Genomic DNA, 14,823 nt, shown 5'->3' on the forward strand with positions numbered 1-14,823 from the left:
CAAAGCTCCTTCAGCCGGGCTGTGAGGGGACAGCGGCCGGAGCAAAGCTCCTTCAGCCGGGCTGTGAGGGGACAGCGGCCGCAGCGCCGCTCCCTCAGCCCGAGCGCCACTGCCCGCCCGCCCCGCTAGGGGGCGCCGCTGCCCGCAGGCCGCTCAGCCGAGCGCCGAGCGCGCCGGCCCCGGGGCAGCCCGCGCAGCCGCGCGCCGATGCGCGGCGCTGAGGGCGGCGGGATGGCGCTGTGGCGGGGGCTGCGCTGCTGCCGCCGCGCCTTCGCCTGGGTGCCCGTGCTGCTCATCGCGCTGCTCCTGCTCTGGTCCTACTACGCGTACGTCTGCGAGCTCTGCCTCGGTGAGCGCCGCCCGTGCCCAGCGGGGTCCCCGCTCCGGGCCGCCCCTCGGTGCCGCCGGGGCCCCCGCGGAGCTGCGGGCGGGGGGCGCGACGGGCCGGGGGCTTCGGCTGTTCCCCTTCTCCTCTTCCTCTTTCCCTCCTCCTCCTCCTCCTCTTCCTCGCCTTCTCCACTTCCTCCTCGCTCTCCTCATCCTTTCTTCCTCCTCCTGCCGTGCCCGCGGTGTGAGCGGGGCCCCGGTGTCCCTCGGTGTCCCCCGGTGTCCCTCGGTGTCCCCCGGTGTCCCTCGGTGTCCCTCGGTGTCCCGAGGCTCCGATGCCGGCAGCGATCCGTGCACAGGGACAAACACTTCAGTACGAGCCGAGCCCTGCTCGGGATCAGTGGGTTTAGGATGTGCTGCCCCGCTTTCCGCAGGGTTTGTGCCCGGCCGGGCGGGCTGGGGGTGCTGTCTGTCGGTCCTGGGCCCTGGTTCTGTCTGTCCCTGGAGCAGGGAGGTGGCGTTTGAGAGGGCTGGGACGGTGATCCCACCGTGAAAGGCGGCGTTGTTGTGATTTGATAACGTCCAGATGTGATTTATGAGCTAAACAGTAACAAACATCAGTCTGTGCCCTGCCTTACAATGGTTTTATGTTTGTATTCTGAAAAGGAAAGAAATAGGTTACATGGGATCACGCTCAGGCGTGGAATTGTTACAGTATCACAGAAAACACTGCATTTGAGAAGAGGAAGTTTTATGCTGGCTAGTAATTGTATATTTAATGTAACAACTGTGTAGTAAGTTGGAAACTTTCTTATGTTTGTTATATTTGTTATATCTGGTTTAGTGTGCTATTGGAAAAAAGAGTTGTTAGCTCTGGTGGAGAGAAGAGCTGGAAGCTTGGAATTGTGAAATTGTGAGAAGGAGCTGTGACTCCTCAGGACCGAGTAAGGCAGACAAGTGAAACCAGACGTCCCAGAAAGGATAGACTGAGATGTTCCTGGGGCAGGAGCTGCCTTCTGGCGCTGCACAGCAAACATAAATCAGGTGTTTGTTAGGGTTGGCAGTGCAGTGAGACCTGCTGGTGTTTTCTCCATGGGAGCTAGAATGAAATGCAGCTTCTTTGGTCTGTTTTAATCAGCAGCTTGGCAAAGCCCCCAAACACTTCATCACATTTATCCCATCTCTGAGACCGTGGGCTGTTTCTTTCAAGAATTCACATAGGATGATATCTCTGAGGTGCATGGAACTGTCATTAGAACATGTGACAAAAAATGTGGAGCATTTTCCTGGAACACTGTCAGTGTTTTGAGATGTGCTGTGCAAATTCAGTAATCCTGAGCAGGGGCTGATCCCGGGTCCCAGTGCAGCTGCTGGAGGAGGCTCAGGTGCTTTCAGTGAGGTTTGGGTTGGGCTGTGCTGCTCCCCAAGTGCAGGTTCAGCTGGCAGGAGCTCAGCTTGCTGTGTGGAATCACAGCTTAAATTCATTCATTTGCCCACACCCACCTGGTTTTTTTGCCTCGTTTCTCTCTCATCTCTTTTATTTGTGTGTGGAGGAGTTTATCTATGCAGAAGTTGCACTGATTGAATTATTTCAGGATTGGAGCATGAACTGTTGGCCTGTGCTGTTACTTGCCAAGCAGGATGTTGTCTCTCTCTAATTTCTAACCCAGCAAGGCTTGCTGAGCTGGCTGCCTCTTCTCAGCTGCTGGGAGCCTGTCAATAGTGAATGCTTTGTCTGGAACCTGGATTTGCATTTTCAGCTGTGCTGAGCTGTGGGGATGTCTGGGAGGCACCTCCTGATGCTCTTTGAGCTCTCAGTGCTGGGCTGGCCAGTGAGTCACAGGAGGAGGCCTCAGTTCTTGTTTGCCACGGTGACAGCAGTGATCCTCCCCAGAACCTTTTGTATCTCTGTGCTCTTGTCTCAGGTAAATCCTTAGCCAGGCCCTGCTGCAGGAGGGAGCCAGGCACTGCTTGTGAACAGCTCATCGTAGCTTGATTGGCAGCAAAGCAAAGGGAAAACTGAAGGTTTCCTAACAGTCTTGTTTACCTAAAATTGAGTGGGCAGAGAAACAACCAAGATTCGGTTTCTTTTTTCATCTCCATTGCTGTGTGGCACAAAGCTTTGTCTTCCAAGCAATGCTTTATCAAAATATCACAGAACTCCCTGTTTTCAGTTCAAAAAGCTGTCCTTGTCTCTTCTGTTAAACTTGCATGCTGGCTTTTCAGATAATGGATGGATTTTCAAATAGTCACTGCAAGAAGGCACTGAACAATGCAACTTCTGCTGCTTGCTCAGAGGCTTCTGTTAGGAGAGCCTTTTCTCTCATTATTGTGAAGTAAAAAGGAGTTGTAAAATTTCTGCTGATAGGTAGTGTAAAAAAACAATGAACTCACTGCAGTTGCTGACTTGGCCAAAGCTGAGAAATTTAGAAGTTTTTAATCCTGCTGATGCAGAAATGCTTTGGGACAGTGCTTACAATGAAGAGTCAAGACCACCTTGAGATCAGTAGAAAGCAGCTGCAAGTGTGTGGCAAATACAGAGACACAGGTGCTAGAGGAGCCCTGGTGATCTTCTCCCTGTCACCACAGGATTGCTTTTATCATATTTCTAATGCAAAATGTACAGAATATATTTTATAAGCAGGGAAAAGACAGCACAAGTAAGAGTGAGTGAACATCTTGCTGTGGGTGTGTGTGTGAGTGAAGAGTTCTTATGGATACTTTTGGTTTGATGCTGAGCTGTGGGCTCTCTCTTTGCCTCTTGAATGTGAACATTTTTCCTAAAATGGCTGTATTTCACACAGAAATGTTAATTGTCACAAACTTCTCTGAGATTCATATTTCCTCTGTGGACACTTGTTGTTTTTTTTTCTTTTCCAGTGACTGTGAGCAACCCTGTGGAGAAAGGTATGTGTGATAATTTATTATTTGCCATGCAACCCTCATGTAAAAGGGCTCACAAATGTTCTGGCTGAGATATCAGAAATATCTGCTGTCATATTTTTAAGGTCCATCCTCTTTCAGTGTTTCCTTCCTGTGACTGCACCCTCCTGAGGCACTCAGCATGCTGAGCTCCTGGGTGCCCTGGGAAATGCTCTGTCTGGGCAGAGCATGGGAAGGCTCTGATCCCTCTGACTCCTTCAGGAAAAGCTCTGTGTGTATCTGTGCACACCCACACCCCTCTTCTCCCTTTCCCTTTCACATTTCCAGAGCTGATTTTACAAGCCAAACAGAAAATACAAGTTCCCATCTGCAGCCCACCTGGCTTTTTTTGCTGTTCTGGTTGATCTTTCAGTGAAAGCTATTTTTGCTAAGTTTTCTCCCTCAGTTCTGGTGCCCACTAACAGATCCTGAGTCACAGCACAGTAGGATTGCTCAGTGACACTCTTGAGGTGTGTTGGTGGAGGTAATGGCCATGTTCTAAGAGTAAGGACTCAGTGGCTATTTTAATATTTTTCTCCTTCTTTGGATGCTTTTGGCTAATCCAGGTGTTCTCTTGGTGACTTTGTTCTTCAGGGGTTGTGAAGGACAGGAGTAGGTGTAGTGTGAGCTGTTCCATGAAGAGCAGTGCCAGCTGACATTTAAACATCCTCCAGATTGCTGCATCCAGTAAATTCCTCTATAAAGCAGCTCAAATGTTTGAAATTGCTACAGAGAAACTGCAGAAAGCAGGATGTTAATGACTGAAAGATGTTAATGGCTGCTCTGCAGAAGGAAGTTAATTGTTGCCTACTCTGTTGGTGCATCTCCAGGTCAGCTTCCTCTGACGTGCTGCTAGGCTGATCAACAAAATTAAACCTGTTGCAAGATTTATCTCCCTCTATATTAATTAAAAATGGCTCAGCTCCACCTGTAGTGTGAGGATAACATCTCAAACCAGCTTGGAGCATGAGAATACTTAGCTGTGATTCACAGCTCCTTCCCACAGTCCATCACATCCTTGGGAGATGTGTCCCATCGTTTGCTGTCTCATTAGAAACTCTCACTGATGCATTTGGCCTTTTGTACCAATTTTCACACAGGAAAAGAAGTGTTTTGAAATAGTTAAGAAGTGTTTGAATTTTAGATTTCTCTTTCCAACTAGTTATTTTAATCTTATTTTCTGGAATTTGAAGCTTATATGAAAAGGGGAAATGAGATAGTTTTATTTAAACACATTATTTCATTGCAATAACAGTCTTGTAACTTTGATAATGTCTTAATGAGCTGAGTTAAAGAAATGGCAAATAGTCTGTGCAGCTGAAGGACAGCTCCTTTGGCTCCCTGTCCATGGAAAGCCTGCAAATGCCAAAGGAGTCAGGTTTGCACATTGAACTGAGACTGTTCTGACATGGGCTGGTTTGCAATTCTTCCTCAGTAATCACAAGCCCTGTTTTGATCAAATTCAGGGAAGTTTTCCTGATTTATTGTATCAATTGTAGCAAATGTAAAAGATGTTTAATAAGAAATTGGGCTTTTTCTGGTGATGTAAAGCTCATATTATTTCTGCTCTCACAAGAGGATCATGGTGCTGGGGTGGACAGTGCACACTCTGCTTCCCACTGCTTTTAGCAACAACTGAACCCCAATACTGGGAGGTGCAAAATTCACCTTTGCACTGCTCAGCAGCAGCCAGATGTGCTGGGCTTGTGCCTGGGATGTGGGGAAGAGACAGGAATCCTGTCATTGCCAGGGATATGGGGCTGTCACCTGCCCTGTGGGACAATTACCTGACAGCTGCATCTTCCTCTCCCCCAGAATGGGATCAGGTGGAGCAGGGGAGGCTCTGAGTTTGGTCACTCCTGAGCTCTGGGTGCTGCTGACCCTCAGCCATGAGGTTTAGCTGGACTGCAATAATGGGTGGCACTGGATGGACATCTGTCCTTTCCTTTCTTCCTTTTTTTTTTTTTTACTTTGTTGTGCAAAATTTGAATTATGCCCATTGTGGATGAAACCTTTGCTTAAGAAGTCATTACTCTGTTTCTGTTTATTTCTTTTCTCGTTTTGTTTTTAGTGGCCTATCTCGTAGTATTCCATATTCTCTTTGTGCTCTTTGTGTGGACATACTGGAAGTCTGTTTTCACTCTCCCAATACAGCCAGGCAAAAAGGTAAGAGAGCCAACACCTTTCATTCCTTGCAAAAGAAAACCACAGATGTTAAAGAGAACTCAAAAATCCTTCAGTCTTCAGTTGATCTGAAGAGGAGAGTCAGAGGCAAATGTCTCTTAATTCTTTTCAACCAAATATTTACTTTGTCATGTTGCTTGGGTTACTAGATTTACCTTTTTTTCACATTTTATCTCTCTATGAAATACTAATAAAACACTCAGACTGAGGCAGCAAAATGAGGTCAGTATTTGTGTGGCACTCCAAATATACTCAGCCTTGCTCTGATCCTGATTACAAGAATGTAAATTTATAAATAACAACTAATCCCGGTTTTAAATATTAAAAAAGGTTCTTGCTCACAAGAGAGGTGCTGAATGTGTTATAAAGGTGAGTAATGGCATTCATCTAGGGTAGCAATAGGAGCAATTCTAGTAAGTTGTTTTATGAGCCTTAATTTCACTTTTTCATTTCTTATTGCTGTCTCTCGGTATTCTGGCTCTCCAGCACTCACTGCCTCCCTTTGTCTTCTTAACAACCACATTTCCCGCTGAATTAACCTCAGGAGGGGGAGGTAAAAGCGTTCCCAAGCTCAGCTGGATGTGAAAGGCTCGGCTGGGTGTGAAATGCTCTGCGGTGCCCGTGCTGAGCGCTCTGTGGTGCCCTCTGCTTGCAGTTCCACATGTCCTACGCTGACCAGGAGCGCTACGAGAACGAGGAGCGGCCCGAGGTGCAGCGGCAGATCCTCGCCGAGATCGCCAGGAAGCTGCCGGTGTACACGAGGACAGGGAATGGAGGTCAGCCCGGCACGGAGCCCGAACCCCCCCAGTCACAGCCAGCAGCAAGGCTGGCACCCAGAGCATCCTGCTGAGCAGCAGCATTGCCAGGCACCCACTGACTCCTGCCCTCCCTTGCTCACAGGAAAAACAAAAAAAGCCTTGAGCCCTTTAATTCAGTGCAGTTCCAGGTGCTGCCTTTGAGGAGCAAGATGTCAGCCTTTGGATTTACAATCCAATAGCCCACATGTGCTGTCTGCATTTACAAATAGAATAATCAAATCTGTCATAATTTTTACTTAAAATGGACTCTGGCTTAGGGATGCAGCACATACTTCTGTGACCAGTTTTCTGTATTGTGTTCAGTGGTTAAATGCCTGCTGCACTCCCTTCACAGCTTAAAGAAATTTGTGTTCATATTGGAGGCTCTGACCTGCTTGTTTCTGTCAGGCAAGCCATTTTGAAGCAGAGAACTGGATTATCAAAATGAAGTGTAGGTAATTGAGTAAATGTGGATGCAAGTGTGCAGCTTTGGTTTGTCACTTTTGAGCTGGCTGTATGAGTTAGATCAGGGTTGGTTAGATTTGGGATAGATGTTAGGAAGGAATTCCTTCCTGTGAGCATGGTGAGGCCCTGAAACAGCTTCACAGAGCAGCTGTGGCTGCCCCTGGATCTCTGGTAGTGCCCAAGGCCAGGCTGGACAGGGCTTGGAGCACCCTGGGACAGTGGGAGGTGTCCCTGCCATGGCAGGGAATGGAACATGATGGACTTTAGAATCCCTGCCAACCCAAAGCATTCCATGGTTCTGTGATTTTGTGCTTTCACTCATTGTTGCCCCATCTGCAAGTCTCCATCAGAGTTATGAGTGTTGCTTACCTGATTGTGACCTGCAGCAAACACCAGGTCACCTGCTGAAGTGATAGAGGAAAGGAAAAGAATAGTTAGGAAATGAGCACAGTATCAACTAACAGAGAAAAAAAAAAAACAAAACACTTTTCCATTGTTTTAATTTGTCTCTGACTGCAGGGATTCGGTTCTGTGACAGATGCCAGCTGATCAAACCTGACCGTTGTCACCACTGCTCTGTTTGTGCCATGTAAGTCATGGGCTGCTGTCATCACAAGGTTTTGGGAGTGGGCTGCTCCTTCAGGTGTCTTTGTACACAAAAAGGTTCCCCAGGGTCTTTGTCCCAACTGCAGCTCTTCTGCTCTAGGGCAGAAATCATTCTTGTGTCTCTTTATCTCCACAAGGAGCGAGGACATTGGTTGGTCTTCAAACACTAAGAAATGTTCCATCTTAAAATTATATCTACCTCAAAAAACTTAGAGACAGCATCATTTTGAGTATCTATTGTGTAGAAACCTCACAAAAATCAAAGTTTTGCTGTTGATCTGCAGTTGGAAAAGAAGTACCAATTAAAAATCTTCCATTTTTCTTTTTTGTCTTTTTGCAGGTGTGTGCTAAAAATGGATCATCACTGTCCATGGTATGTCCTAGATAACTGTTTTGTGGTTTTCTGAAAGGAAAGGTTACTTAGATATATTTCTTATGCCTCTCATGTCTGTATGCCTCTCACATTTTAGGCCATCCATCTCTTTAGTTTGGGAAACTTATAAAATAATTGCACTTTGAGATTGCCTGAAATTAAATTTTAACAAATCATTCACATTCGCTCCATAACCCATGTGTAAAAATGCTATAATATTGATAAAGTTTAAACCCCAACTGCTAATTAACTCATTAACTATTATTCAAATTTGAAAGGAACTCCAGCTTAGCCTTTCCTTTGGGCTCTCTCAGTGTTTCAGCTGCACTTGGGGTGCTCCCAATAACAACAATTGCACATGGATTGTTTCTGGACTGATGATGGTCAGAGACAGTCTGTGCAGAAAGCTGCATGGAATAATTGAGCTTTACACCTTCCAGAATTGCTGCCACTAAATTTCTTAAATTCCTCCTTTTTTTTTTTAAAAAAAAAAAAAAAAAGGAAGATTTAAGAATTCAGAAACAACCCAAACATTTCCCTACCTGAACCTTCCTGGTGATCAAAATTGTAGAAGATTTTCCAAACCTGAGTTCATACACAAACACCCACTGGGGTTTTTTGTACATCCCCGTGTTCCTTTCTAGAGCTCTCCTGTGCATGGACAATTCTAACCAGGGTGGAGTGAATTGGGCTGTGTGTAACAAACAGGCAGGGCTGAGGTGGCTCCTGAGCTTTGCAAAGGAATAAAGCAGCACAGAACTCCCGGCTCTGATTTCCTTGGCAGACAAGAGGCAGACAGGAGGAACGAGCTGCTGCCTCTGTGACCCATTTCCCTGTGGTACCAACCTCAAAACAATTCCAAAAATCGGAACTGTGCTTCTCCTGGGCCCAGGGAAGGGTTGGAGGGAAAAGCAGAGCCACCGGTCCTGTTCCCTTGCGGCCACTAAGGGGAGCTGCTCGTTGGCAAATTGGGCTGTGTGACCCAGGGGTTCCAAACCCCCAAAACTGGTTCGTGCTCTTTGTGTTACACCCACTGTGTGCTGCACCAATCCTGATTTCAACTTTGCTTTTGTCCTCCAGGGTGAATAACTGCATTGGATTTTCTAACTACAAATTCTTTCTACTGTTCTTAGCCTATTCTTTGTTGTATTGCTTGTATATTGCTGCAACAGTCTTCAAGTATTTCATTAAGTATTGGACAGTAAGTCATGAAATCCGGTTACTTTTTCATCTGCTCTCAGTCTCGTGGGCTTTGGTGACTCTCGGTGCTCTGTTGCTCTCAGGCAGTGGAGGGGCTGCATTTTCCTGGGAGGTGTTTCCTGGGCCCTTTGGGACTCCACCTCCTGTTACATGTTCATCATGCACAGAGCAAGAAGCCAGGAATTTCAGACTGTAGATTATTTTCTGGCAGAGAGGTGCTGTCCCTTCCCTGTCCTTGTGTTTGCATGGGTGTACATTGGAATGTTTGGCACTGATGTGTAAGATCCTGGCAATGATTTGTACATATTTACTGAAAAGAAAAAAACAGGTAAAAAACCCATGTTCATTTTCTAACCCCCACAGGCCTCCTTTCTCAGTTTAAAACCAGTGACCCAAAGGAGGCTTTTACTCAGTTACTACTGATTGTTTCTGTGAAAGCAAGGCCAGCTGACAGCTCCAGCAGGACACTGGCCCTTGGTCTCTATTTCTGTCCCCTCTCCTCAGTACCTGTGTATGTTTGTGTTTAGGTACCTTGGCTGTGCACTAATTGTTCCCCACGCCCAGCAAGGCACAGCCCTGAGCTCTGGATGTCCCCAGAGCCTGCCTGTGTCCCTGCTGGGCACCTCTGGCCCCTGGCTCTCCTGCTGCAAAGGGAAAGGAGCCTTTCTTCTGCTTGGAGTGTCCCCCTTGGCTTTTAACCCTTCCCTATCCATCTGTGCTCAGTTCTAACCCTCCCCAATAGCTGCAGATATGGAGGGCAGGTTTCTCTGGGCTTACCTTGAGCAAGGTGCAGAATTTTAATGTATGCACAGGAAACTCAGCAGAACTTAATCAGGGCTTCAAGAGCTCCTGCCTGCTCATTTCCCCAGGCACAGGGTGCTCCTCATGCCCACCTGGGCAGCTGTGCTGGGCTGGCTCAAGGGTTAATAACACCCCCCACTCTTTGTGCTGTGATACGGGAGGGGAAATGAACCACATTCATTTCTTTGTCTCTTTTTGCTTTATTTAGTAATGTTCACTTTTGCCTGTAAATTTTGAGAACTCCCAATAGGAGTTTTAGAATTATATTTCTAAGTACAAATAATTTCCATCTTTAATTTGTTCCCATCACTTGTTCTGTGTTGCTTTCCTTTCCAGGGTGAGCTGACCAATGCACGCTCCAAATTCCACATCCTTTTCCTTCTCTTTGTGGCAATCATGTTCTTTGTGAGCCTCATGTTCCTGTTTGGCTACCACTGCTGGCTGGTCAGCAGGAACAGATCCACTCTGGGTAAGGCTCTTCTGTCTCTTCCTTCTGGTAAGACACACCAAAGGTGCTGTAAGAAGAAAAAAAAAAAAAAGAAAAAATGCATTTGTTCTATTTCTGTATATTCCTGCTGGTTTATGAGGAGAGGAAGATTTAAGATCTTGGTACAAGCTGCAGAAATTTGTCACTGCAAATGAGCTGCATTTATTAGCTGGTGTGACAAAAGCTTTGTTAGGGAAACCAGAGCCTAAAAGTGTAGAAGTCCAATTATAAAAGTGTTATGCATATGTGAAACTGTATTTGCTGTGAAATGAGTGCAGCTTTTCAGGAATAATGGTTTATTCTTGTACTGGGGTGCACCCCAATCAGCTTGGTGAGCTTGGGAAACACAGTGTCCATCTTTACTGATAAAGACAAATAAGTTGTGACTGTAAAATCAAAGAAATTATCATCTAAAACAGTATCATTTTGCCAAAGTTTCTTTACTTTTCCTCAGATAAATGTTCAACTTTCAAAGCTTTTGGGATAAAGTTTTGTAACAAAACAGACACTGTCAAGAGAGAGCAAACATTCTGATTTTATCAAGTTATTTACTTCAAAAGTCATTTCATGGGGCACTGAAGCTCATCTATCCCAAAACATCAGACCTGTGCAGCAGCTGAGCAGGGAGATCAAACTGTTCCTAAGGCACTCAAGGTTCTTCTCTCCTCTCTTTTTTTAATTTTATGCCCCACCAGAGCCCAGAGTTTATTTGCATTTATTTGTCCCTAGTGCTTTTTCATTCTAACATTAACAAATGAGGTGATTTAAATCTGCAGTGCCACTTCTGGAATATGCACTGAACACCAACCTACTTCATCCTGCATGCAGAGTTTTTTACCTAGAAACTTTTACTCTCTGAATTCCATCAAGTCCCACAGGAAGATCTTTTAATTCCATTCTCTGGATGAAACAACCCCTTGTGGGTTCTTTGACTGTTCTCTGGGTTCAGTTGCACAACCAAATTCTGCCTTCAGCTGGAAAGTCTTTACAGGCTGTGCAAAATGGGAAAACCATTATTTTGAAACTCTGTATTGCTGTGTATCTATAATCTGTTAAATCGTGTTGTCTTTAGATGGTTATAAAATGCACAACCCTGTTTCAGTGTTTGCCATTGATTTTCATTTTTTTCCACCAAAATTGTCTCTGTTTGCAGAGGCTTTCTCAGCTCCAGTGTTTCAAAATGGCCCAGATAAAAATGGATTCAATCTTGGCTTTGTGAAGAACCTCCAGCAAGTGTTTGGGGAAGAAAAAAAGCTCTGGTTGCTGCCTATTGCCTCTAGGTAAGTAACCCTGCTAAAAGTTGATGTAATTACAGTTTCTCACATTTTGTGTCCAGGTTTAGGTCACAGGAAAGTGGGGGTTTTATGTGTCTTTGAGTAAGAGTGGGGCCATTTCCTGTTGGGTGTCACCCAAACACAAGTGAGATTTCTGCCCTGAAGAATCTGTGGGATAAATTGATAAAATTTATACCTATTAATGGCTTAATTTTCATAAATGTTTTCCTTAGTTCCCCTGTCACTTCTAACTGTCCACATTTTTCCAGGCCTTTTTTCTGTATTCAAATTACTTGACCAAATTATCACATTTACCTTCTGCTAAAAACTACTTGATTCCAGGCCACGGATTTCAACTTTTGTACTGCAGAGACCTTGAAAAAATTGAGAACCAAAATGAAAGACAAACACAGTGCTTAAAGATGATTTAAAGTAAACATGGGAAATACTGGCAACAGAAAACTTTGCAGAAAAAATGTAGAGAAATTGTCGTTTTTTAGAGTTTCTTGCTGCTTTTGCAGTGTCCCTCTGTCCCTTTTCCATGCAGCCAGGGGGATGGACATTTTTTCCCCATGAGAACCTTGAGTGAAGCTCGGAACCCTCTTCTGGCAAATGAGGAGCAGTGGGAAGAGGATGGAATAGATGAAGAGCCTCAGGGTAAGGAATTAGTGAAATTGCTTCTCCTGATCTACAGTAGCCAATAAATGAACTATAAGAGATAATCAAATAAAAAAACTGTGTTGGTGAAGTCCCTGAGCAGCTGGGACTTGATTAATGAGCACAGACTAAAATAAGCTCTGCTTTGGAAACAATTCTTTTTTTAATAACTTTCTACTTGCAGGTGAATGAACTTAAAAGGTGTTTCAAGGGTTAGAGAAAGTGAAGCGGCCACAAACTGAGAGCATTTACATGTAAATGTTGCTGCATGCAGCCCAGTTATTTGGGATATAAAGTGGTGCCTGCAAGGAGGAGAATATTTAGATTTTTTAAAGTGTATTTATCCTGTGGCAGTGTGTGAAATCAGGCATGCAAACACCTGAGTTCAGGGATGCATTTAGGAGGCTGCTTTATACTTTGTCCAGCTTTATTTCCAGTGTAAATTTACCTGCTCTCCCAGGGGGTTTCTATACATATTGGTACTTACACAAGGTAACACAAATGAGTTTTTAAACCAACAAAATTTGCTTTAAAATAGCAAACTATGGCATTTCTGTGAATTTTTAATGATGCTTAAAATAACTCCTTTAGGAATGAGTCAGAGCTTCTTCCAATTTTTACAAACTTTAAATTCCACGAATAAATAATTAAATCTTCCATATGAAAACAGTGGCAGTGAGGTGATTTTTGGCTAGATCAGACCCCAGACTATGGTCTGGAGCTTATATGAAATCTCCCAATTTATAGAGCTTATAAAATACCTGACATTTCCAGGCAGTTGAACTGGATGATCACTGTGGGTCCTTTCAACTGAAATATTCAAATTCTCTCTTACACAGCAGAGGTAAATCAGTAAAAGTGTCTAGCCAGAAAGACCTGAAATGTTCCATTAGAACTGCAAGACCTTTATTTATCTTTGTGGCTTTAAAGCTTGTGACTTGGTTATGAAATAAATAAAGCCAATAATAGAGTAATCTCAGTTAAAAACAGCTGCTCAGTTCTCTCTGACAAGTGGTTGTCTATTTTTGTTTGTAATTATCCTTAAAAACACAGTCCCATGCTTAGTGAAAAATGTATTCTCAGTGAGAAAATCAGATTTATTTGTCTAACTGCTTTGGTTTTCACAGGTTCTGGTGAGGCCCCATCCCTTGCCATAGAAAGGGAGACATAGCAGTGTGAGCACACAGTGGTGGAAAGCTGCATCAGAAAGGTCAGTGTTTCTTTCTTTATCTCCCTCAACACCACTGCTCTGCAGGGACTGGGGAGGTGATGTTGAAAAGGTTTGGGCTTTAGCAGGAAAATATTTCTCCAGCTTGCCCAGCAATCCCTTATTCAAGGGGCCCTGGAGGGCAGCAGATGCTCTCAGAGGCCCTGGGCTGGGTAGCACAGGTGACAACAGAGCCCAGCACTCTGTGAAGGGGAGGACACCAATCCTGCAGCTCCTGTGGAAAACAGGGCTGGGACAGTGGCAGGATGGAAATTCTGGGGTCTGTGGGAGGTGTGGGAAGGGGCAGGTGAGGTGTTAAACTGAGCACAGCCAAGGTGCAGCTGGGGACACAAGGAAGTGCCCTGTAATGTCACATCAGCTGTCACTCCTCTCCAGGCTTTCCCTCCCCCTGGGAAAGGTGGGTCTGACACCAGCTGGGGCAGGTGCTGCTTCCAGAACATTCCCTGCTCTGGCTTGGAGAATGGTGGAGATGCCCCACCCACCCCCTGCCGCAGGAGCTGCGGGCAGTGAGGAGGGCACAGTGTCCTGCTGTCCAGGGGAATGGAACTGATGAGATCCCAGCAGCATCCCCTGCTGTCCCTCTGGCAGGAGGTGGAATTGCCAGCTGGGCTTTGCCCCTCTCAGTTCCAGGGCAGGCAGTGACTGCTGAGGCAGAGCCCTGCAATCCCTGCCTGGCTCCCTTCCACACTGCTGTCAGTGGGTGTAGGACTCTGCCTTGTTCCCCAGAGTGTTTTCTGTCAGCAGTGAGGGCTGCATCCTGCCATCCCACCAGGCCAAGCAAAATCAGCATTTTCCTCTTGTTCTTCATGGCTTTAAAATGACTCCCAAAGCCCAGATCAGCCCTCAGTCCCTCCTAACAGCAGTGCTATGGTTGCACATTTGTATTTCTTTAAATTTCAGCTTCTCTCTCAGGAGCCAACATCCCTTCTCTTGGCAAGGACTTCAGTTTTGAGGGGCAGAAAACAGGTGGATCTCCAAGATGAGAAAACATCCTGAAGTATTGTCTGATGGGAATCTGCATTCCAGAGTGCTTCTCCAGGAATCCTGCTGTCCAGATGTCCCAAGGCTTTATAAATTTAAGTTACAGAGTTAACAGAACAATTTTACAGAGTGATTATGGCCAATCTTTGGCCTACTCTCTTTTTTTTATAAATACTATCTATTTTTTATTCAGAACAGGTACAGATGTTGATGCGAGTGCGTTCCGAAGGCCTTTTCATTTTGCAAACATCAGGGACTCGAGCTCTTGAAATTCTTCCAAGCCATAATATTCTTGGGGATGGTTATTTATTTTGAGGCTGATTCTCCAACCTTCTCTGACAAGTGGCATTTTCTCATGTATTTAAATTCTGAGTGAGTTCAGCTCAATGCAAGACAGACCCAGTTAAATCTGGCCCAGTTAAATTGGGAGCTGAATGTAAAAGTGTTGAAAGCAAAAGTGCTGAACATGCACATGTACATGTGCAGCTGTGAGTGAAAATAAAATATTCACATTGCCAGTA

At 45.2% G+C, this 14,823-nt stretch overlaps 1 protein-coding gene across 1 annotated transcript; it reads left to right on the top strand.

Moving 5' to 3' along the window:
- The first annotated feature begins 207 nt into the window (after positions 1–207).
- ZDHHC15 (zinc finger DHHC-type palmitoyltransferase 15) lies at positions 208–14,823 on the top strand. Its single transcript, XM_059483027.1, has 12 exons — positions 208–349; positions 3,208–3,234; positions 5,321–5,415; positions 6,089–6,209; positions 7,215–7,284; positions 7,642–7,674; positions 8,755–8,875; positions 10,012–10,144; positions 11,316–11,442; positions 11,984–12,093; positions 13,221–13,303; positions 14,222–14,823. The coding sequence occupies exons 1-11, from the start codon at positions 208–210 to the stop codon at positions 13,262–13,264; spliced, it is 1,023 nt and encodes a 340-aa protein (XP_059339010.1). The 3' UTR covers positions 13,265–13,303; positions 14,222–14,823.

The sequence above is a fragment of the Ammospiza nelsoni genome, chromosome 15 (genome assembly GCF_027579445.1).
Source record: "Ammospiza nelsoni isolate bAmmNel1 chromosome 15, bAmmNel1.pri, whole genome shotgun sequence".
Lineage (NCBI taxonomy): Eukaryota > Metazoa > Chordata > Aves > Passeriformes > Passerellidae > Ammospiza > Ammospiza nelsoni.

Excerpts from the sequence above, each read along its gene's own strand:
- ZDHHC15 (XM_059483027.1), top strand. The coding sequence starts at position 208 with ATGCGCGGCGCTGAGGGCGGCGGGATGGCGCTGTGGCGGGGGCTGCGC. Across the intron at positions 350-3,207 it reads CGTCTGCGAGCTCTGCCTCG|TGACTGTGAGCAACCCTGTG; the intron begins GTGAGCGCCGCC and ends TTTCTTTTCCAG. Across the intron at positions 11,443-11,983 it reads TTGCTGCCTATTGCCTCTAG|CCAGGGGGATGGACATTTTT; the intron begins GTAAGTAACCCT and ends TTTTCCATGCAG.